Here is a 25,002-nt window from a genome sequence, read left to right as displayed (position 1 = left end):
CACTGTTGGTGCCATGCTCCAGATCCACTCAATGCATCTCTGAGCTCCCCTGCAGCCCAGCACAGTTTCTGAGCATGCGTACAGTTGCCCACCACAGCCTTCCAGCTTCTCCACTTGAGGGAGGGCTTTTTTGATTGCCAAGGAGGCTTAGTCAGTCTGCTCACAGGGCAGCTTGGAAGTGCCCAGGACTTCATCCTTCCCATTCCCCCTACCCCTGTAGTTCTCAACCACCGAGAGATGGCATTTAGTGATGAAATCCAAGCTGTCTCTCACTGGGATGGTTCTGAGGGATATTCTGAGTTTTTCAGAGGGTCCCCAGTGAGACTGAACCTCAGTTGCATACAGAGTTAACACATACGTTAAGGCAAATTTTGGCTTTTATTCTTTCAGGTCTTACTTTCCATATTCCCTCTCTTGCTTCCTCACATGGCTTTCTAAATAAATTGCCTACACTGAAGTCCTTGTCTCAGGGTCTGCTTTTGGGGGAACCCAAAAAGCAAGCTTCTTCCTGGTGGGGGAATAGCACACAAGGAGAAGCAGAAATATTGCTTGAAGGTCAAGGAGAGGACACAGAGCACAGCCAAATGGTGAATTCTGAAGTAACAGAATAAATAAGGACCTTGCTATTTAACCAGGGTCAGTGTTAGGTTTAGGCTCAAGGTCTTAAACTCTATCTTGGGGTCTAAGCTACCTCTTTGGGGAATGAAAGGGAGACAGAGGAGTGGGATGCTGTTGGGTGGGTGAGTCAGAGGGGAGAACATGACTTCCTGAGCAGGAGGGAACAAAAGACTGAAAGCATCATATGGCATTAAATATCTGCACTTCACTGTTTTCGCTGAAGAATCTTACATATGATAGTTTGATTATTTCCCTCAGGGAATCAGACTATTTAGCGAGCTCTTACTGTTTCTTAGCTATATATGAAGTGACTCTATTTCCGCGTAGAGCAAAACTGCCTCTGTTATCCACACCTCATGAATAATGAAGGGACAGTTCATGAAGAGTGAACTAACCTATCATTTTGGAAGTTATCCTCTGTGGAGGAGACTCTCTAGGTTTTATGTCAAATTTAACAATCCTGGAAAAACACAGAGAAGCTTGCATTCAACTCCGTTAATGACACACTGTCCTTCTACTGACAATCTATTTTGAGAAACTTCATTTGACCCCACTTCCTTGAATACTCATGCCAGAAACAAAACAACACTGCATTCCAAGTACGGGTCTTCAGATTTTGAGATAATGGTGAAAAACATGTATACAAAATGTGATGGAGATGGTCGCTGACCACCCCCACCTCCTCCTCCCTTCTCCCTCTCCTTCTTTTATGGTAACAGTTGAGCAAGGCACATGGCTGCCTAGCTGGAAATAAAATCTCAAGTATCCCTGAGGCTGGATGTGGCTGTGTGACTAAGGTCTGACCAGCAGAATGTGAGTGGAAGAACTATGAGCAACCACTGCCTCACTTGTTTAGGAGGCAGTGTGCAGAGTTAGCTCTTTCACCCTCCCCACTGGCTACCCTGGTGGTACTTGCAGAAACCTCAGGTGCCACATGTTGAATATTAGCCTGGGTCCCTGAATGACTATGTGGAGGAAAGCCTCTTGCTGACCTGGAATAGACACCTTGGACTGAACTATGTGAGAAGGAAACGATCTTGGTTATTACATCTCTTGTTACAGCAGCTTAATTGTTTAACTCATGTATATGCACACACAAAAATACTTCTCTATTTCCTTTGACTCCATCCTGATCCCTAATCTGGTTGGTATGAGCTAGTTTAGAGCATCCAAGATGCTCTAAGAGCTTTACCTTGTTATCAATGCAGGGAGTGTTTGCTATTGTTCAGTTCATTGATTTATCCACCTATCCATCCATCCATTATATCTGCTGTTTTGAGACCTAGTATGTATAAGACTCTTTGCTAGGGGATATCCAGGGGATATGAGTGACCCAAAGATGAATTATACCTGTTCCTGCTCTCAAGCGGCTCATAGGCTAGAGACTTCAGGTGGAGACTAAATAATTGAAATAAGGATAATTAGGATTAATTTTTATTCTAGGAATTTTAAATTAAATTTGAAAAAGATTAGTTTCATTTATATTATTTAAAAATTATTATTATTACTATTTTTTGAGAATACTCTCCCTGGGAACTTTTTGTATTCATTTTTAGGATCAGTGTTTACAGAGTGGAGGATCCTTTTGATTTAATGGCAATAAAGCACGCATAAGCACAAGCAATGCGTCAGTCATCATAAACATCGTTTTTGCTCCTCCCCTCACCCCCCCCCCCCATTCCCTTTCCCCCAGGAGAGTATTAAATACCGGAAAAGCTGGTGTGTCTTTGTACCCTTGAGGCTTCCTGTGCTCTAGGGAATTCCCAAGGCTCAAACAGCTTCTTAAGGGATGAAGACAAGAAGGAGGAATTAAAAGAACAAGTTGCAAAGGTTTTGCCAGGTAGGAGGAAATTCCTTTTCCCTGGGAGAGTTGGGTAGGTGGGAACTCTAGTTTGTTTCTATGTATTTTTGCAAATACACTGCTTCTCTTTCACTTCCAGGCAGAGAGAGACAGGGACTCAATGATAGACCAACAGAGGAGAAAGTGATAGAGACTGAAAGAGAGATCTTGCATAGCAAAGAGATGGAGAGAAATTGAGACAGGGACAAAGACACAGAGGAAAAAACCCAAAAGGTATCTCTGTTAGACACACAGAGAAAGAGTAACTTTCAAGGTTCAAACTGTGGCAGAACGAGGCGTGTAACTCTGAACTTTTATGGAGCAGGAAAATGTGAAATGTTTTAAGATTGGGTCCAGAATTTACCATCTGTGTGGAAAGGGGAAACCAATGTATGGGGACTCACAGATGTCTCATGAATTATTTCACTGATGCACATCTTTGGGAGAATTTAAACATGGAGATTAGTATTAGAATCATAAGGCGAAGGGAAGAAGAAAACACTAAAGAATCAGGGAATAAACAGGCTTAGTAGAGATATAAAACTTAGGTAAAAATGACTCTCTCAAAACAATGCCAGGTGCAATTTTGAGTTAGAAAAAAAGTTTTCTTCCACCTAGTTTGCCAGGATGCATGAAACTCCACTACTAGTTTTCTTTCCATTTGACTACCATACACAGTTTTAAGAAACAAGTGAGATGGTTATTTACATTTTTAATAAAAAATTTCAAACATACAGCAAAAGTTAAAGAATTCACAGGGAATACAGGTATACTCACCACTTAGATTCACTATGAACATTTTAATATAGTTGTTTTTTCACATCATTCCTCTAGCCATGTGTTACTCTACCTTATTTTTAAATGCATTTTAAATTAGAAACATCGGTAAACTCCCTAAGTACATCAGCATGCATATCATTTACTAGAGCTGAAGAAAATGATTATTTTTATAAAGAACTTCAAGAAAGGTTAATGTGAAATTGATCAGGTTCAGATTTTATGTATAATTTTTTGATCACTGGGGTTGATACCTACACATTTAAATTCACTGAATTTAGTGATGGTGACAACTATTCAGGATGACTTCTGTGGGGTGGAAGAATCACATATTGACTGAGAATTATTCCACAGGAGTACAGGAGAAAAATCTAGCACCTTTTTGTTCTCTTTTGTATTGATCTTCAGAGGCTACGAAATAAGCCCAGGGAATTGCAAATGTAGAATGGTCCTTTTTATTTCAACCCAGAGTGTGTATGCCACAGGCCTTTGAAAGTAGTCTGCCATCACATAATTTTGTCTGATAGTTTCTGGCTCATAGGAATAGGCCTCGAGAGGTCTGTGGATGCATTTATTCCATCACTGACCAAGAACGATGAAGCCCTGTCTGCATTTTTGCAGAAACAGTAAATATGGTCCCTTACAGATTCGCTAGAAAGTGAAATAACGAATATTATCTACCTGATATTTTGGTCTGAAATAAAAGCACCATGAGTGCTTTTAAAAAGATCCTATATGGGGCGCCTGGGTGGCTCAGTCGGTTAAGCGACCGACTTCGGCTCAGGTCATGATCTCGCGGTCCGTGAGTTCAAGCCCCACGTCGGGCTCTGTGCTGACAGCTCAGAGCCTGGAGCCTGTTTCAGATTCTGTGTCTCCCTCTCTCTTTCTGACCCTCCCCCGTTCATGCTCTGTCTCTCTCTGTCTCAAAAATAAATAAACATTAAAAAAAATTAAAAAAAAAATAAATAAAAAAAAAAAAAATAAAAAGATCCTATAGGAAATTGTTTTGCCCAAACATTCCAACCTAATCTTGTGTCTTTATGTTTGAGCAACTCACTGTATAAGTGGATTTTTGTGACTGTGAGTTTTTAAATGTTCACCTCTGGCCGCGTCTCTCTCCTGCCTCCTTGGGCACAGTTGTAGTTGCAGACTGGCTCCATTTTGGATTCCTCAAAGGTCTTAAACCAAGACCCTTCCAATACTACGCCTGTGATCTGGTTTTACTTATTCTACAAATTTGCCAAATGTTTAGTTTTATGCTATTTGTTCTGATTATATTTTTAATACAAATGAATTAAAAATAGAATTATAATTAAAATATAAAAGTGAACCCAATTGGCTTTGAGTCCTCCATTTACCAAAAAAGAATAGCCTAGGGAGCACCAATCTTCCCAAGAATGCCTCTAAATCTTTGTTTAGAACATTCTGTCTTAAGAACAGGAAATCATTCTTTTTCTGAACAAATGAATTTATGCAACGAATCTTTTTTGAGCACCTACTGTATGTCAAGCACTGGGGATATGTCATGGAAAACAAGATTCCTCGTAGTGCTTCTATTCTAGATGAAGGTGCGGCATGATTACAGGTAATTGATAAAAACCATGATGAATATTACATAGCCTGTTAGAAGGTGATAGGAAAAGAGGAAAAGCAGAGCAGGGTAAGGGGGCTTGGGTGTGCTGGGACAACAAGGGAAGGTTGCAATTTTAAGTAGAATGGCTAAGATGGACTGCACTGAGAAGATGATACCTGAGCAAAGACTTGAGGGAAGCAAGGGAATCAGCCATGTGGGTATATGTATAGATATGAGTGGATATATGGGGATATATAATGTTACATGGGAACATATGGGAACGTATGTAGATATATGGATACCTGTGGGAATATATATGGATATATGTGGACATAAGTGGATATTTAGGAGATACGTGGATATTTGTGGATATATGTAGATATATGTGGGTATGTGTAGATGTGTGTGGGTATATAGGGATATATGTGAGTAAATGGGGATAGGAGGGGAAGAGCATTCCAGATGGAGGAAACAATAAACAGTATGTACAAAAACCCTAGGCAGTGAGTATAACTGGCTTATTTGAAGAACAGCCAGTAGGCCAAAGTGATCCGAGTCTAATGTGCCAGGGTGAGAAATGAGTCGGAGAAAACTGGGGGCCAGTTTATATAGCAGCTTGTAGTCTATTTTGTTTTTTTACTCTGAATGAAACAGGAAGCCATTGAAAGGCTCTGAGCAGAGGTCACCTAGGTTTTAAAAGGATTTCTCTGGTTATATTTTGAGAATAGACTTCGGAGGGAAAGGTTAGAAGTAGGGCGAGCCATGGAGGTTGCTGTAGTAATCAAGCAAGAGAGGTGATGGTGGCTTGAATCAGCCTGTTAGTAGAAATGACAAGAGCATCACTTTCTGTGTAAACAGCTTTAAAGGTTGATCCAGCATGATTTCCTGGCAGGTTGGATGTAGGGGGTGTGAGTGAGAGAGAAGTTAATGATAGCTCCGTGGCTTTGGGTCCATGCTGCGAGAAGGTTGCAGTTGCCATGAACTGAGAGAAATGAACAGAGGGAAGGAAGAAGGAAGGAAGAAGGGAGAAAGAAAGAAAAAAGAGAGCAGAGAAAGGAACTGTTCTAGGTGCTGAGCGTATATTAATAGTAAAGACACAGTCCTAACAAATCCCAAAGAATTAATTGAAATAAATGTACAGACTTCAGAGGAAGAACAGAACAGGGAGTGATTTGCCATCAAGCTTGAGTTAGGAAGGTGACACCTGAGCTGGGTTTTGAAAGGTGAATAGAGCCTGCCGTGTGTGTGTGTGTGTGTGTGTGTGTGTGTGTGTGCGCATGCATGCACATGTGTCCCGGGCCAAGGAGTAGTATGCAGCCTTCCAGGTAAAGGGAAGGAATAATGACATTCAGAATCATCAAAGTCTGATAGACTTGGGAAACCACACTGACTTATAATTCTATAAACTTCAGGAAGGTTTGTAGCCTAGTCAGGGCATCTTGGAATCTCTAAGAAATATTGTAAACTTTCTGAGGGTCAGGTAAGTTTGTGTCACTGCATTTAGTAGATATTCTTTCAGTTTGTCTTTAAACATTTTATTATACACTATTTCAGAAACTCAAAAAAGATACAAAGAGAAGTTCAATGCCCCTTAAGTTATTTTAAGCTAAAGCCCTGGAAACAACAGTAAAAGATTAAGCTCAAAGAACATGGACAGCTAAGGTTTCGTAACATAAGGTTTCAAAGAGCTTAGTGAAATAAGCCATACAGAGAAAGACAGATACCATATGTTTTCACTCTTATGTGGATCCTGAGAAACTTAACAGAAACCCATGGGGGAGGGGAAGGAAAAAAAAAGAGGTTAGAGTGGGAGAGAGCCAAACATAAGAGACCCTTAAAAACTGAGAACAAACTGAGGGTTGATGGGGGGTGGGAGGGAGAGGAGGGTGGGTGATGGGTATTGAAGAGGGCATTTTTTGGGATGAGCACTGGGTGTTGTATGGAAACCAATTTGACAATAAATTTCATTAAAAAAACCCAAAAAACAAAGAGCTTATCTCATCCAGGTGACCACCAGCTTGCTGTCATACCTGGTACTCCACTTCTCTGATTTAGGGAATCTTCTCTCACTACTGTCAAATGTCTGTTACTATCCAAAATCTCACTTACATCATAGTGTGATTATTTCCTAGACATAATGAAGCGAAAATGTAGCCAGGACTCTTTTGGTTCAAGCAATGCATTTCTCTTGGAATAAAAATTCTGAGGCTTGGTTCTAAGGCGACAAAGTATTAAATTTTTGGACTTTTGTAGATTATTGCTTGACAAAAGTGCTAGTAACCTCTGAAGTTTTCTAGCTTTCTCCAGAGTTTTTACTACCCCCCATTAGCTTATGCTGTGCCCACAATAACCCTGTCAAGGGGTGAAGGCACAGTTTATGCTGCCAGGACTGAGTCTTAGTGAGTTCAAGAGACTTCCGAGAAGCTGCATAACAAGAATGTGGCAGGGTTGAAACTTGAACCAGAACATTCAAAGTCAAGTTCTATGCAATTTTTTATTGCTCCATACTATGCTTTCTTTACAGATTCTGAAGCAACCTTCTTAAAGGACATGAAATAAATAATGGATAGAGTATATGAGGCCAAACCAGACAATTGCAGAGGGCCATCTTGCCCTTATTCACTATCATGACCTGCTCTTTCTACATTTCCTGGTGACAGGAAGTAGGGAGTAGCAGAGTGCGCTGACCTGCCCACCGTCTTTGGAGGGGCCTGATCTGCTTAGCGGTTTGCAGGCATTCTTCCTGAATGAAATACTTGAGAAAGATAGGGTAGTTATCCCCATCTCTCTGGCAAAACCAAGCTCATGAAACGCTGTGGTGGTGGAATTTATAAGTTACACGTCAGTTGTAAGAGTTTGAATATTCTTTTTCCTTGGATTAAATCGTTCAGCAGTTTGTTCAAACGTTAAATAATGATCATAAAAGGGAAAGATTTGTTCGTTTCAACAATGTAGCCAGCACTACAAAGATTTCTTGGGCCGAGACTCCTCTCTCTGTGTGTTCACAGCCCAGTGGGGTAGATAAATGATCGTCGGCAATACATACGGCAAATGGTGTAGGTGATGTATGAACCAGGCACTTTGGGAAACTAGGTGAATCAGGATATGAAAAGGGCCTAAGATAGAGAAAAACTGCCCCAAAGCTGGGATGCTATTCACTTCCAAAATTTTAAATACCTCACAAATTGTGTGCTGATCTTGAAATTATTGCAGCTGATGGGAGTGTCAGGGCCCTGCTGAACTCTGACATTGTCATCCTTATCCCTCCCTGGAGCAATGCTCCAAGATTCTGCATCTTGTTATGGTTTTTTTCTTTTTAGAGCCTAATAACACATTAATTGTCATTGAAATGTTTGACACAGCCTCCCTCAAATATTTTACAACAAAGTTGTGTATATATCCAAGCCGTCATAAGATTTGTGAATGGGCACGGAAGCAAATGTTAATGTTTATGAAATAGGTTAAGGCTAACCTTTAGTTTTTCTTAACTATTAAACATGCCGTGTGAATTCTAATGTGATGTGTACAGAAGAATCTGTTCACGTCCCCCAATTGTTTGCCTCCTGGAGCTTCCTGTTGCCCAGATGTGGTATACTCCAAGACTATCTTGTAAGAAAGCCAAGTATACACTGCCTGAAAGAATCCTGTTTAAATGACCAGAAAAATTTGGAAAAAAAAAGAAAGGACATAGCTCTTCATTATTTCTGGGAATAGAGTATAATTAGAAGGCAAATTGAAAAATGTGTTAAATTGATTTTTCATATTTGCATTGGATCTTTCATCTAAATATTTTGAAGCTTCTGCTTACCTCTCAGTCATGTATATATAAAGAAAACATTTTAAATTGATCGTTTCTTCCCTTTCCCCACGTAATTGATAAGAGACACTGGTTTTCTTCCCTGTGGAGCTAGAGATGCTGTTGAAAGTCAGTGGAGCAGACATCTGCCTGGTTGGGAACCACTGCATGCTAAATGCATGGAAGAATGGTTTTCAGAGTGTGGTCCCTTGATTCCACTCAGCATGCAAATTCTCACCACTCAGACTTATTACATCAGAAACTCTGGAGACGGGGTCCAGGAAGTTGGGTTTTAACAGGTCCTCTGGGTGATTCTGACTCAATGCTCAGGCTAAGAACCAGTGGCATAGAACGTTAGAGATGGCATCTTTTCATTTCATTTTTGAGGGACCCATAGAGGGAGAATAGAAACCATGAGGGAGACTTGTATATAAAACACTGCTGGTTTAATTAAATGAAGTTAAGGCAGTTTATGGATGAATACTGAGAAATTCTACCCGGATCCCCTCTTATATCCCACCTTCTGAGTTCATGCATTTCAGAAAGCCAAAGGTTTCTATTAGATGCATGCCCTCAGAGCCTGTGCAGCAAGGGGGTATGAGCTCCAAGAAGGCTTAACCAGGTCCCCTGTGGTCAAAAACCTTAGCTCCCAAGGCCTTGGATGAGCTCTACCTGGGGTAGACTCAGGACCTCTTCTGAGTCCTCGCTCATGCTGTTCCATGTCTGGAATTCCCTTTCTCCACTTGCTCACTTGTACATTTCTACTCCTTCTTTAAGTCTCAACTCCAGCATCATCTGCTCTTTGAAGCCTTTACCAAGTGCAGAGGGATGATCACCCACTGTGTTCCTCAACACCTTGTACAGATTTCGATATAATTTTGCTCATCCCACAGTATTACAATTCATCCATTTCTTCCTCTCCTCTAGGGTTCCAAGTCCTCCCAGGAAAAGAACTATTTCTTTAATATGCCTGACATATTATGTGGTAAACAATAAACACTCAATGAAAAAGTTATAAGATTATCACCATACATTGTTTCTTTATGAATTATTATAATTCTGAACATTGGAGAGTAAGTTGGTGACCCCAAGACCCTGTGCTTCATATTATGTATATTTCTTAATAACAAGAGCATTCTCTTACATGACTACAACACAATGATCAAACTCAGGAAATGTAACACTGATACAGAATTATTATATAATATTTGGTCCATGTTTAATTTTTACCTATTATCTCACTTTATGTCCTTTATAGCCGTTTTTCCCCCAATCCATGATCGTGCGTTGCTTTTAGTTTTCATGTCTCTATAGACTGTTTTAACCTCAGTTGGTTTCTCAGCTTTTCTTTGTTTTTCATGACATTACTATTTTGGGGACACCTGGGTGACTGAGTGGATGGAGCATCCCACTCTTGATTTTGGCTCTGGTCATGATCCCAGGGTCATGGTATTGAGCCCCACATCGGGCTCTGTGTTGAGTGGGGAGCCTGGTTAAAATTCTCTCTCCCTCTGTCCCTCTCTCTCTCCCACTCATGCTTCCTCTCTTTCTCTCTAAAACAAAACAAAACAAAACAAAAAAAAATAAATAAAAATAAATATATTTGAGCAGCACAAGCCAGTTGTTTTTTAGACCATCTCCAAGTTTTGGTTTGTTTGACTGTTTATTAGATTTAAGTCGTGGATTTGGAGGAGAACTACCATATAAGTGATGTAGAGTTTTCTCATACATCAGTTCAGGAAGTATGTGATGGTGGTTTATCCCAACATTGTTGGTTAAATCATGTCCACCATGTTCCTCTTTTGTAAACATACTTTTTTACCCTTTTTAACTTAGAAGTTATTTGTTAGGAGATATTTTGAAACTTGTGTTAAAACCTTGTTCCCTAACATGCTTCTACCCGATGGTTTTAGCTTCATTTGGTGATTCTTCCCTGAATCAATTATTACTATAGTGGTTGGTTGCAAGGTAATTTTAATTGAATGGATTAATCTTAAAAAAAAAAAAATAGATTGTTCTAGGGTCACCTGAGTGGCTCAGTCAGTGAATTGTCTGACTCTTGGTTTCAGCTTAAGTCATGATCTCACAGGTTCTTGAGTTTGAGGCCTGCATCAGGTTCCACATGCTGACAGTGTGGAGCCCGCTAAGGATTCTTTCTCTCTCCCTCTCTCTCTGCCCCTCCTCCTTGCTCACTCTTTGTTGCTTTCTTTTTTAAAAAAAAACATTTTTTTAACGTTTATTTATTTATTTTTGAGACAGAGAGAGACAGAGCATGAACGGGGGAGGGGCAGAGAGAGAGGGAGACACAGAATCCAAAGCAGGCTCCAGGCTCTGAGCCATCAGCCCAGAGCCCGACCCGGGGCTCGAACTCACGGACGGCGGGATCAGTGACCTGAGTTGAAGTCGGACGCTTAACTGACTGAGCCACCCAGGCGCCCCACTCACTCTTTCTTTCAAAATAAAATAAATAAACATAAAAAATAGATTGTTCTAGTTGACTATTTAACTATTTAGCTTCTTTCAGCATACTTTGTGAGAAGTATCTCTCTTCTCCACACCCATTAGAATTATTTTCAGAAAGAATCAGTATCATTCCATGCTAGACCTACCCAATTGCATGCCACTTAGTCGCTTTGGGTTTATTTTTTGTTTTTTCCTTCACAACGGACCCTACATGTTCAATGCAAAACCCCTTCAGCAGCTTAATTAGATAGAAACATCGTCAGGAAATAGTATATATAATACAGGTATTAAGTCCTTAAGCTACAGACATTTTTCTCTTCATTAATGTAAATACAAATATGCACAGCTGTAAATGTTTAGAAACTTTTGACTTTCCCATTGTATTTCCATAAACAGCTCTGGTACTTTATTTACAACTAACTAAAAATACTTCTCATTTTTTGTGATTAATTGCGTTAATACTAATAATTAGGACATAACAGAATATGAAAATGTAGATACCCTACTTGAAGGTTTTCTACTTCCTCTAATTTCATTAATTCAAGTTAAAAATTACAGTATTGTATTTTATTGTAACAATAGCAATAATCATAATATCTGAATTTATTTTCTTTTTTGTTTTGTGTATGTATGAGCAATGCCTTTTTATCTTATTTTTTTCTTTTCAAATTTTTATTTAAATTCTAGTTAGATAACATATAGTGTAATATTGTTTTCAAGTGTAGAATCTAGTGATTCATCACTTACATATAACACCCCATATTAAACACAAGTGCCCTCCTTAATGCCCATTATTCATTTAGTCCATCTCCTACCCACCTCTCTTCATCAACCTTCAATTTTTTTCTATTGTTAACAGTCTTTTATGGTTTGTTTCCCTCTCTCTCTTTTCCACTTTCCCCTACGTTCATCTGTTTTGTTTCTTAAATTTTACAAACGAGTGAAATCATGGGGTACTTGTCTTTCTCTGACCGATTAATTTTCCTTAGCATAATACACTTTAGCTCCATCCATGTCATTGCAAATGGCAAGATTTCATTCTTTTTTTTTTCTTAATTTTTTAATGTTTATTTATTTTGGAGAGAGAAAGAGAGAGCATGAGTGGGGAAGGGGCACAGAGAGGGGGAGAGAGAATCCCAAGCAGGCTCCGTGCTGTCAGCACAGACCCAATGTGGGGCTCCATCTCATTAATTGTGAGATCATGACCTGAGCTGAGATAGAGTCCAGTACTTAACTGACTGAACTGCCCAGATGCCCCAAGACTTCATTCTTTTTGATGGCTGAGTAATATTCCATTGTGAAGTGGAGCGCGCACATGCGCGCGCGCGCACACACACACACACACACACACACACACCCCACATCTTTTTCCAATCATCAGTTGATGGATATTTGGGCTCTTTCCATAGTTTGGCTATTGTTGAGAATGCCTCTATAAACGGCGGGGTATCTCTACCACTTCGAATCTGTATGTTTGTATCCTTTGGGTAAATACCTAGTAGTGCAATTGCTGGATCATAGGGTAGTTCTAAATTTAACTTTTTGAGGAACCTCCATACTATTCTCTAGAGTGGCTGCACCAGTTTGCATTCCCACAACAGTGGTAGAGGCTTCCCCTTTCTCCACATCCTCACCAACACCTGTTGTTTCTTGTATTGTTAATTTTAGCCAACCGGACAGGTGTGAGATGGTATCTCATCGTGGTTTTGATTTGTATTTCCCTGATGGTGAGTGATGTTGAGCATCTTTTCATGTGTCTATTAGCCATCTGGATGTCTTCTTTGGAAAAGTTTCTATGTATGCCTTCTGTACATTTCTTCACTGGATTATTTGTTTTTTGGGTGTTGAGTTTGATAAGTTCTTTATAGATTTTGGATACTAACACTTCATCATATATGTCATTTGCAAATATCTTCTCCCATTCCATAGACTCCCTTTTAGATTTGCTGATTGTTTCCTTCACTGTGCAGAAGCTATTTATCTTTAAGTCCCAATAGTTTATTTTTGCTTTTGTTTTCCTTGCCTCCGGTGATGTATCTAGTAAGAAGTTGCTCTGGTCAAGGTCAAAGAGGTTGTGGCCTGTGTTCTCCTCTAGGATTTTGATGATTTCCTGTCTCACATTTAAGTCTTTTATCCATTTTGAATTTATTTTTGTGTATGGTGTAAGAAAGTGGTCCAGTTTCATTCTAACATGTTGCTGTCCAGTTTTCCCAATACTAGTTGTTGAATAGGCTGTCTGTTTTTTGATTGGATGCTCTTTCCTACTTTGTTGAGATTAGTTGACCATATAGTATGGGGCCATTTCTGGACTTTCTATTCTGTTCCCTTGATCTATGTGTCTGTTTTTGTGCCAGTATCATACTGTCTTGATGACTACAGCTTTGTAATACAGCCTGAAGTCCAGAATCATGATGACTCCAGCTCTGCTTTTCTTTGTCAGGATTGCTTTGGCTATTTAGGGTCTTTGAGGTTCCATACAAATGTTAGGGTTGTTTGTTCTAGCTCTGTGAAAAATGGTGGTGTTTTGATAGGGATTGCATTAAATGTGGAGATTGCTTTGGGTAGTATAGACATTTTAACAATGTTTGTTCTTTCAATGCATGAACATAGAATGTTTTTCCATTTCTTTGTGTCCTCTTCAGTTTCTTTCATAAGTGTTCTATAGTTTTCAGAGTACAGATTACTTACCTCTTTGGTTAGGTTTATTGCTAGGTATCTTACTGTTTTTGGTACAGTTGTAAATGGGATTGAACCCTTGATTTTTTTTTTTCTGTTGCTTCATTATCGGTGTATAGAGATGCAACTGATTTTTGTACATTGATTTTATATCCTGCAACTTTGCTGAATTCATGTATTAATTCTAGCAATTTTTTGCTGGAGTCTTTCAGGTTTTCTACATGGAGTATCATGTCATCTGCAAATAGTGAAAGTTTGACTTCTTCCTTGCTGATTTGGATGCCTTTTATTTTTTGTTGTTGTTGTTGTCTGATTGCTGAGGCTATGACTTCCAGTACTATGTTAAATAGTAATGGTGAGAGTGGCCATCCCTGTTTTGTTCCTGCCTGTAGGAGAAAGGCTCTCAGTTTTTTCCCCATTGAGAATGATATTAGCTGTGGGTCTTTCATATATTGCCTTATGATGTTGAGGTATGTTCCACATAAAATAAATTGCCTTTTCTTTTTGTAAGGAAAAAAATAACAATATTTCCCTAGAGCTGAAGCTTTATAGTACCCTATGATCAGTAGACTTGGTGCATGTGAGGGGTCTGTGCTAGTCTTCTGGAGGTGGGGCCTGCTTTGCTGATTCTCAGGTAGACTTGCCCTAGAGGTGAGGCACCTGCAGGGCGCAGAGGGGAGGTGGTAGGAGACTTGTGTATGTGGCTCCAGCCTCCACTTGGTGGCGCTGTTTTACCCACTGAAGTTGGTTAGTGCTGACTGGTGAGAGGCATGGCCCCACTCTCTTGTCCCCGGAGTGGGGATCTCACACCTGTCACTCTTCTGGAAGCCCTCACAAGAAGAGCAAGCAATCACCTCTCTTGTGTCCCTGGCTTCTGCCAGATCCCCACCTTTACTCTGCCTGCATCTGAGCTGCCCACTGCCAGGTGGCACAGCACTCCTGTGTTTTATCTCAGGCACGTGGCTGGGTTTCAGAACTCCACATTTTAGCCATCTGCGCAGTGCTGACCCATGCTGATCCTCTGGGGGAGGGTGTCGCTGCGCTGTGGTGGGTGCTGGCTTTCCCCAGAATTCAGTTGCGTGAACTTCAGAGTTTATGATAAAGTGCAGTAGAAAGCTGGCACCGTGGCTCACTGCCCTCAGCCAGTGACTCTCTTTCTATTCCAGTGAATGGGGCAGCTCATTGGTGCCCACGGAGACTTTTGCCCCCCATAGGGGCTATGCTGCCTCTCCAAAATGTACCCAAACAGGGGACTTGTTCCTCTCTGTGTGACCCGGGGTCTCCTCAGAACACACTGCCTGCTCCTGGGTGTCTGCCCTCTTTCCCCCCTGCAGCACTGCTAAGCCCACCACGTGTGACCCAGGCAACGGCACAGACCTCCAAAACTTCAAGCTCTGTGCTTCGCTCTTTCGAAGAACTTGGCGGTATTCAGCCCGTCTCCCTTTCCCAGTCCACGGTTCTGGGGAAGAATTTTTCTTGTGCAATTGCCTGCACATGCTTTCACTCTTTCTACCTCTCTCCTTTCTCCCTCACTCTCGCACTCTCTGCCCAGTTAGGGCTCCTTCCCCATCGCAGCACCCACAGCTCTTCTCTCCCCCAAATCAACTCTCTGCAGCCCCTACCTTCCGTGAGGTGGCAGTTTTTTCACCTCTAGTTGTACATTTTTGCTCTCTCAGTCCTTGGATGGATTTCTTGGGTTTCAAAATTCGGTATTTACCTAGTTGTGTTGGAGGGATGAGGCAAGCCTAGGGCCTCCTGACTCCTCGGCCATCTTAACTTCTCTCCTATGCATCCGATTTATTTTGGATCATTCTTCCTGGCACTTTCAGACTCTGAAGCTCTTTACTCTTACACTGTCCTTAATCCATCAGAAGAGTCTATTCTTTATGATCGTGCATTCATTTGTTTGCCGTGAGATGAACATTTGTTGGGGAAGAGGATATTTACAGTCTGAAAGTGCCTTCCCTCAAATTACTTAGTCTCCTTGAGGAGGCATTACTGGGAGGTTGATGTAGAGACTGAGGAACAGGGAAGTCCAATTATATCACTTGTGCTTACTGGAAAATTCCCGGACCAATACCCTGGGGAGTGTTTGTAATATCATGGGAAATGTAGTAGGTGTTCCAAATCAGCACCAAGCCCTTGGGAGTCGGCACATAAACCTTCAAAGGTGAACTGGATAGCTCAAGTCCACAAAGGCAATGGTCAAGCTGACAGGAGAATCAAGGTTTCCGGCTTCTTTTGAGTTCAAGGCTTCTCCCGGTGTTTTCTGTTAGCATAAGATAATAAAATAGATGTGTTTGTCTCACATCCTTGAATTCTTTCTAAGGAGTAAATTAAGCACGAATACTTCCACTTTCTGGAAAGAGGAGCTCAGTTGCTGGGTAGCTGGGATTTCTGGGCATCATGATAGAATTTTTACACACTGTCCCACTTAAAGGGCCCAAGACTGCAAAGCGATGTAGGCCAAATGAGATTCTATCTGAAACTCTTTCATATATTTAAAGTACGTGTTTAAACTTTCCTAAATTTCTTCGTGTTTCCGGTGTGTAACATTTCTCTCCCCAAATTAGTCACTTCTCTAAACGTGAAAGCAGGTTTGTAATTCCATTATCTGGAGCATCTAATACAGTGTTTTGTACATAAAACTGTTGTCTTTGAAGACAAATTGGTGGATGCTAACACTTAGGGCTTGAGCTCACATTTTTTACCCCATGGCAAATCGCTCTTCATTTTACATCATTTGGGCTCTGGGTGGAAGCGGGGGGGGGGGGGGGGGGCGGGTGTTGAGTGACAGTCTGGGCTTAGCGATTTTCATTGAAGGGTTTCAGTTCCTGCCATGCACTGCACTCAGGGTCGGGTTACCTGGTATAGAACCTGACAGTCCATGGCCAGGGGGCTGGAATATGCAACTTAACCTTTGTGGGGACCAATGTCTCCATTTCCATGAACAAGATGAGCAGGGCCTTTCCCAGGCTTGAGGTGAGGAACGTAGAGATATTAGCATAGTGACTTACAAAGCAGTGATTGAGAGTGAAAATTAAATAAGTTAAATAAAAAATATAAATGAAAACATACAAAACAAAATAACTTCCTTACGAACGTGCACTACAGAGTGTTAGTGTTCCTCTGCTTCTACGGATTCTGAGTCTCAAGTTGGGGGCCATACTTTGTCACTTTTACATTGTGGGCATCCAAGGAGACTTATTTCACCTAACAAGCACTGAAAGTGATTTCTCTGTGCCAGTTATAGGTGAAGCATTTTGCAGCAATGAGCTCACTTACTCCTGATTTCAAGGCTATGAGGTAGAGGGGCCAGGCAGTGAAGCAACTTGCCCAAGATTAACTATTAAGTAGCAGGTCTGGGATTCCAACTCAGACAGTTTATCTTCAAGAATCCTTACTTTTAACCTTCGAGGATGCTGAGGGGAGCTGGCTGAGAAGACAAAGGCGGGATATTCCTTGTTCCAGCTGAAATCTCCTTCAATGTGAATGCCATGATTTTCTTAATTTTAAACACATGGCCTTGCTTTGAGTCAAAAAATAGAATGGAATTGGGGACTTGATCATTTTCATGGAGGCCTTTGGAAATGAGTCCAAGTTGAAGGGAGGACACTGACGCTCTCCTCCTGGCAACGTAGAAAACATTTTCTGGCTAGCCTGAATTCATCAGGCAGATGTGCTCCTCCGATATTTGAATATTTCTGCATGCCACGAATGTTTATAAGGTCATCCAGTGCTTGTATAAAAATACAAGCAAAATCATCCAGAAATGTTTACGTTCCACCGAATGAATTCATTGTGTGAAATGGAAGTCCAACCCATGCCCTATATACTTTATCCTTTTATAGCCGCATCTGGACAACTTGAAACAGTAAAGTCTGAGGTATAGGCTTTGGGTGTTTACAAAATTCTTCCTGAGTTGGGTCAGCAAGGCCATCTTCTTTGTACAGTTGAAACAATGTAGCAACAATCCCTTTATTTTTATCAAGTTTCCGTTGGTCTGTGGAAAGACATGGAGACATATATATATACATGTATGTTTGTATGTATACACACACACTATTTATAAATCAACTTTTTGAGATATAATTAACATATGGTATGGTATACTCATTTTAAATGTATGAAGACATAATTTTAATTATGAAGTTTTTTTTTTCCCCTCTAGGTATATATCTAGAATGGAGAATCGGAAGATGTTTTGGGAGTTCATCTTTCTTGCAGCTAGTTTTGGCTTCGTCAAATCACAGAGAATGGGTAATGCATTGGATTCCCTAAGCCAAAAACGATGACCTTGCTGGGAACCTAGCGGTAGTGATAATCCTAAAAGAAAATATTACAGAAGCTTCATAATTAACAAAAGGGAAATGCTTCTTTTCAGTAGAGCTTAGAACCTAGAAGCTTTTAGTGAACAGCGGGCACTTGATGTTTTCAAAGCTTAACCTCAAACGACAAAAAAAAAAAAAAAAAAAAAAGATGTGAAAAAATGTTCTAATTCTGAATGTATTACCAGGCTGTCAAATGCTTTTGTAAATATAAGCCTATTCTCTTGACTCTGCATTTTGCTTTCTCTCTTTGGGCAGAGCTGTTCTGAGGGGTAATTGTTACAAGATGGATAGCTTCACTGAACACTAGCGACAGCTTTGCAATTTTTTTTGCAGTTATTTTAACAGATTGTTGTGACTTTTCACGATGAAAGTCTCATGAAGAGAAGATTGGTTAAGTAGCCTAAAGCCCCACTGAGACAATCTTGAAGCTTAAATATTTATATATAATTACACAGACTGGTATTTGTTAGGAAAAATACATGAAGCTCTCTAAATTTTCCCTCCAGCTCTGAATCCTCTCTCTTGTGGACAGAAGCTGTGACAGTCAGTCTTTTCATGTTTCAAACACCTTCTAAAATGACAAAGGACCTGTGGAGGGGCTAAGAAAAGCAACAATGTACGAAAATGTAATATATCTCTCAAGGTGCACGTGATGGAACCAATACTTAATTTGTCTGAAAAAAAGATATTCTACGACTGTGAGGTTTCTCCTGATTGGAATGATCAGGGAAATACTTTCATGGTCTGTGTTTGATCTCCTCTGAAAGAAATGTTAAGGGGGGACAAACCAGTCGGCCCTTCCTGGGGCACTCACTGAATACTCTCCTCTCAACAGCAGTGCGTTCTGGAGGGCCAAGGGGAAATAAAGCTCAAAAGGCCATAAGCTCATTTATTATCTGCCTTTTCGGAAATCATGACTCCACTTGGCTTTACGACCAAGATTAGGCAAACTCCTGAGAGGTGGGACTCTGGAATCTAGAAGTGACAAATGGATTTAGTGTCCCTAGGGTACACCAACCTTCATGAGCTCTTCTCTGCCTAAACTCTTACATGGTCTTTGCCTTTCTATAATATGGGCTTTTAGTTTAATCTTTATGGCAGTCCAGAGTATGGACTGGATGTCAGGAGACCTGGTTTCTAAACTGATTACATGGGTTACTTTGCCTTTCTCGGTCTCATTTTCCATATCTGTGAGATGGATGAATTGGACTCATTACTCTCTACTCGCATTTTTCAATACAGTGGCCACTAGCCACATATGACTATTTAAATTAAAATAAGTTAAAATTCAGGAAAATTTTAAATCTAGTTTCTCATTTGTACTAGCTACATTCCAAGTGTTCAACAGCCACATGTACCTGGTGGCTACAGTATTTCATTGCATAATCTCATAAGATTATTTGTAACTCTAAAATTTTCTGATTCCCTTATTTGGTTTCATTAATGTTCAATATTTCCATTCTTGTAAGTGACGCCTTCTCCTTTTCTCCCTCCCTCTCTCCTTTTCTCTTCCTAAGTATTTATTTCCTTAAATATTTTTGGGGTGATTACTCTAGGCTAGACACGAGTGACGGACAAAGAAAAGTTATGGTATGTGTTTTCATGAAGCCCACAGTCTAATTGGGGAGATTGGCATTAATTGAATAAACACTTTAATGAATGTTGCATTACAAACCAAGATAAAAGAACATGATTCTATGAGAATTTATCAGGAGGAGGAGGGGAGGGAGGGAAAGGAAAAGAAATGAAACTCAATGGAAAGAAACTCAATGGAATCGTATGTTGGAGGCAATAGCAAGTGGGAACTAGCAGGTTGAGAACTTAGGCTAAGGAGCCTGGACCATGGAGAACAAAGTGATAAGGCAGAGAGACAAGGAGAAGGCAGAGAGATCAAACTAGACAGTGCAGGGTCAGCCCAAGGCAGTATTTAAACCCTCTTGCTGGCACAAAACCAAACATAAGATGTGTTTAACCAGTGTGGGATCATCATCCCCCTTTTTCAGCCACTTGAAACTAACACATCTTGAGGTGGTTTCTGCTTTTGTTTCTCTTCTCTCTCATCGCTAATTCATGTGTTCTCCTACCATCATCACAGATAATCACATTGCGAGGTATGGGGGAGAAGTCATGCTGGTCACTGATGAGTAGATCATAATCACCTCTTCCTTTTTTTTTTTTTTTTTTGGTCCACACAAGCACTGTGTTTAATCTGTGTACTTATTTCTTGTCACAGAAATGTAATGTTCGAGATGGAAGAAACCAGGTCATCTGGTCAAACCCTTATTGTAGAGAAGACAAAATCTGAGAAGCAGAAAGATTAGCTTTTTGCTCAAGTCCTGCAGCCACCTGGTGTCTGATCCCTTCCATACTGGAGACCAGGGTGGGCCCAGCTGGATCACCACTTAGTCTGACCACCACTGGGATTATGGTTCCCAGGGTTACAACTGGGTTTGGGAAAAGTAGTTGTACAGTGCAGACTTGAATTCAGGGAGCCAAAGGACAAATGAGAGCCACACTTATGGTAATGCCATGAGTCAAACTAAAAGGGGATGGTGGTAGGTAGGGAGTGCCAGAGGTCAGAGCTGGAAAGCTGATCTTAGTTCGGGTCTCTAGAAGCAGAGCCTGGGACAGGGATTTGGTGAATGTGTTATTTTGAGGGAGAAACCTATAAGGGAAAGAGAGAAGTGAGACAGGCTGGAGGTGAATAAGCCGAGCAAGGATGTAGTCTCAGGTAAAATGCAACCTTGGCCTGAGCCATGGAAGATGCTGGAGCATAAATAGCACCATGAATTATTTCAGTTAAAGGAAGGCGGCCAGGTGTTTGTATCCCCATGTGATCGAACATTGGCCACCCGGGCAGTGTAACTTTCCAGGTGTCTTCGGATGTGGCTGCTCCTTTCAGCCAGGGTCTGGTCTCTGGACAAAGTCTCAGAGGGGAACAGTTAACTGTAGTGCTTGAAGCAGCTGGGCATAGGTGTGCCCACCAGCAGAGATCTAGGTGAGGTACCAGCAGCATCCTCTGCTGGTAGAAAGGTGGTTTATTTTATTAAGTTTAAGGGATGGGTGGAGGGTTAGTCAGAGATCTCACTGAAGGGGTCAGGAGTCTGTTAAAACGGAACAGAGGCTGGCAGGTGAAAGAGGGTAGCCATGAGGCAGCAAGGGAAGATGGTGGTGTGCCTAAGCCGTGCATATTAGCTATCGTCAAAGAGCTGTGCAGGCAGATCTCCGGGGTGTAAAGGCAATGAATGGGGAGAGAGATATTCACAGCCAGGAGCTGGCAATTTTATGATGTTTTATCTTGAATTGACTCTCTTCCCCAGTCTGCAGGGAGGCCTCTGTGGGAGATGTCGTGTTCCTGGTGGACACCATCATCAACCCCCAACATGCCCGTGACGTGCGGAACTTCTTGTACATCATGGTGAATGGCTTCAATGTCAGCAGAGAGACCATCCGCGTGGGGCTGGCTCAGTACGGCGACGTACCTCGTTCTGGATTCCTCCTTTCCACCTACAACCGCAAAAGCGATGTGCTGAAACACATTCAAAGGTTTCAATTTAAGTCTGGGGGCCACAAGATGGGCCTGGCCCTGCAGTTCCTCCTAGATCACCACTTCCAGGAAACAGCAGGGAGTCGGGCCAGCCAGGGTGTGCCTCAGGTGGCCGTGGTGATCAGCAGCAGCCCATCTGAGGACCACGTGCCGGAAGCTGCGGAGGCATTGAAGAAGGCAGGCGTCCTGCTTTATACCGTTGGTGTCAAAGATGCAGTCTTGACCGAGCTCAGGGAGATTGCGAGCAGTCCGGTGGAGAAGTTTGCCTCCTTTGTCCCTAACTTCTCTGATCTGAGCAGTCATGCTCAGAAGCTGCGGCAACGGCTCTGTGATACTTTGGCAAAGGCAGCTCAACCTGCCGGCTACGTCTTGCCAGGTACAGAGGATTTCCCCTTCTTATTTCTGATCTAGAAGTCACAGAGCTCAAACCTTTATCTCTTACTCATCTCTCCCGCCATCCTTCTTATTTCCCATATGTGTGCATGTTGATTTTTAGTATTACAGTCTCACTAAGCTATCTGTGCTCTATGCTCCTCTCCAATCATTGACCAGAGACTTAGCAACTTTTTAAACAAATCCTGTGGGCCTGATGCTGGTTCTATATACAGATGTAGTGTAAGTCCATTTCTGAAGGAAGAATGTTCGTGCCCAGAATTATATTATTATGCCTAGATTAACTTATCCATGTTGTCTGGATGGGGGGCAGGGCAGAGGAGGAGAGAGGGGCAGCAGGTCCCCCAGGAAGCTTATTTAATTTACTGCCAGCGTGTTGGTATAATGTAATGGTTATGAGAATGAATTTAGGGAGAACTAAGGTCTCGGTTCAAATTCCAGTTCTCCACTTTTTAACTGTGTCCGTTTGAACAAGCTACTTTATCTCTGGGAATCTAAATTTTCTTTCCAGGATGGTAGTACCTGCCTCAGAGAGTTGTTGCAAGCATTAAGTAAAATTGTGCAAGTCGAGTGCTTCTCACAGTGCTCAGTCCTTCAGAAGTGATAAGCATCGTGGTGATAAGCATTGTGCTCATTACTTGTGATGACGTAACTGTCATTAGCTTTGTACTTCCATTGGTGGTGATGGGCATAAACTTGCAGAAATCCTCTACAAATTAATTACTTAATTCTATCAGAAAGCAGAGACCTTTGAGCAGAGGAAGAGAAACTTGTTAGTGGTTTTCATCAAAATCCATAAGAGGATAGAGCCTTCATTCCTTATTCATTATTTTGGGATTTCTAGATAAGGTAGGTAGATGAGAAGAAGTGCTAAAATGTTTCACCCATTTGATCCTGCTTGGGTACTATATAGTTTGCCAAACTTATTTACATTGCTCACCTGGCAGATAGGTAGATACGTAAGGCAATTCTTTGTTAGACACATAAGGGAGTGTATGCTATATAGGGCAAATAGTATTTACTCTTATATAGATATGTAAGGCAATTGGTATTGTTAGTTGCATTTTTCATGCGCGGCAACTGAGACCAAAGGTAACATAACTGGATGGCAGAGCTAGGATCTGATCTCAGGTTTGTTAGAGCAGATCCATCCCAATAGAACAAGGGTCAGAGATTGTGTTCCCCAGAAGCAGAGCCTGAGGCAAGGATTTGGCTATACATTATTTATTGTGGAAGAGCTCCCACAATTTATTGGTAAGGATGTGGGGGGTGCAGGATGGAGAGGCAGAGGAAAGAAAGGAAGGATGTGATCTCAGGTAAAATTTCCACAGAGGGTAGTTTTAGTTTGATCCTACAGGAGAACTCAGGAACAAAAATTATGCTTCAGCTAGGCTTTCCTATACTGTAGGCAAGGCAGCCCCAGTAAGCTGAAGAGAAGTCCTCCAAAAAGCAGTGTCCAGAAATGGGAAAAAGGAATTTGAAAGGACCTGGGCAGAGCACTAATGATTGTACTACAGTGGATTATCTGATTTTATTCTCAAAACAACTCTGTGAAAGTGTGAGGGCTGGTATAAAGATTTCAGTGCTGCAGGGAAGAAAATTGAGTCTCAAAAAGGTGAGTGATAAATAGGCCACAGGGCTCCTAAGTGATGGAGCTATAATGAGATGTATCATGGAATACATGGGTATATTCCAGCTTTCTGACCTGTTGCTAGCAGCACACTTGTAGAGATGAAGTTTAATGCCATTGGGAAGAGGAAAACCGCTTTCTCAGCATGTTGCTATTTTTATAAAAGGGTTTTGCTTCTTAATGAGGTTCAAGGGATTGTCCAAATGGATTCTAAGACTGGAGGTATCAATAGAACAGGACAGAAGCCTCAGAAGATGATGGAGTCGAAGGAAGGAAAAGCTCAGGGAATGTTGTCAGTTCTCTGAGCATTGTCATTTAGGGTGGCTGAGGGTCATGGAGTGTAGCCTGGCTGGCACTGCTCTCCTTTCTGTACGCTGTTCAGCTCCATTGGTTCTGAGCATTTTGAGTGAAGCCCCACAGACCCCCCATGCCTTTTGTCCTCTTTCTTGCAGCTTACAGAGAGGCAGTCCTGGCAGACATTGTCTTCCTAGTAGACAGCTCAGCCAGCCTTGGACCCCAGAACTTGCAGAAAGTGAAGAACTTCCTTCACTCTGTTGTCTTGGGGCTTGGCATCAGCAGTGATCAGGTCCGAGTGGGACTTGCTCAGTATAATGACAACATCTACCCAGACTTTCGGCTGAACCAGTACCCTCTGAAGAGTGTGGTCCTGGAACAGATCCAGAATCTTCCCTACCGTACAGGAGCAAACACAGGCAGTGCCCTGGAGTTTATCAGGATAGACTACTTCACTGAGGCAGCTGGCAGCCGGGCCAAGGACAGGGTTCCTCAGATAGTTATCCCGGTGACAGATGGGGAGTCAAATGATGAAGTCCAGGAGGCAGCCGACAAGTTAAAAGAATATGGAGTTCTTGTGTATGTGGTAGGGGTCAATGTGCAGGATGTTCAGGAGCTGCAAAAAAAATAGCCAGTGAGCCATTTGAGAAGTTTCTCTTCGACACCGAAAACTTCAACATCCTGCAGGATTTCTCAGGAGGTGTTCTTCAGACTCTGTGCTTGGCAGTGGAGGGTAAGGTAAAAGGTAAGCAGCTATGTCAAAATCCAGTATTCCGACCAAGACACGTAATTACAGTATGATTCAGGACACACAGAGTGTAGTGAGAGGGCAGGAGAAGGAGTTGGCTGCCAACACTGTGGAACCTGGGAGGACTTCCCGGGTGAAGGAACATTGGAGCTGAGGGTTGAAGGATGAATGCTGTTCTCACAGCTAGAAAAGGACATCCTGCCATGTTGTTCAGAGGAAGTCTAGAAGACCCGTGTTTTTGATCCTGCCTTTGCCACTTTCTAGTTATGTGAGTGTCAACGTGCAGGTTTCACTTCTTTACTTTAGTGTTCTCATC

At 41.6% G+C, this 25,002-nt stretch overlaps 1 protein-coding gene across 1 annotated transcript in view; it reads left to right on the top strand.

The window, feature by feature from the left end:
• Nucleotides 1-25,002, top strand: part of LOC102950795 (collagen alpha-4(VI) chain-like) — a 147,103-nt gene that overhangs the window by 27,389 nt on the left and 94,712 nt on the right. The window contains 7 exon segments of the mRNA XM_042998360.1: nucleotides 2,375-2,458; nucleotides 3,777-3,861; nucleotides 15,078-15,167; nucleotides 17,915-18,003; nucleotides 21,395-21,997; nucleotides 24,097-24,560; nucleotides 24,563-24,683. Coding sequence (XP_042854294.1) covers nucleotides 2,375-2,458; nucleotides 3,777-3,861; nucleotides 15,078-15,167; nucleotides 17,915-18,003; nucleotides 21,395-21,997; nucleotides 24,097-24,560; nucleotides 24,563-24,683 — 1,536 coding nt within the window.

This window comes from Panthera tigris, chromosome C2 (assembly GCF_018350195.1).
Source record: "Panthera tigris isolate Pti1 chromosome C2, P.tigris_Pti1_mat1.1, whole genome shotgun sequence".
Taxonomy (NCBI): Eukaryota; Metazoa; Chordata; class Mammalia; order Carnivora; family Felidae; genus Panthera; species Panthera tigris.
This window is presented reverse-complemented; position numbering and strand designations above follow the sequence as displayed.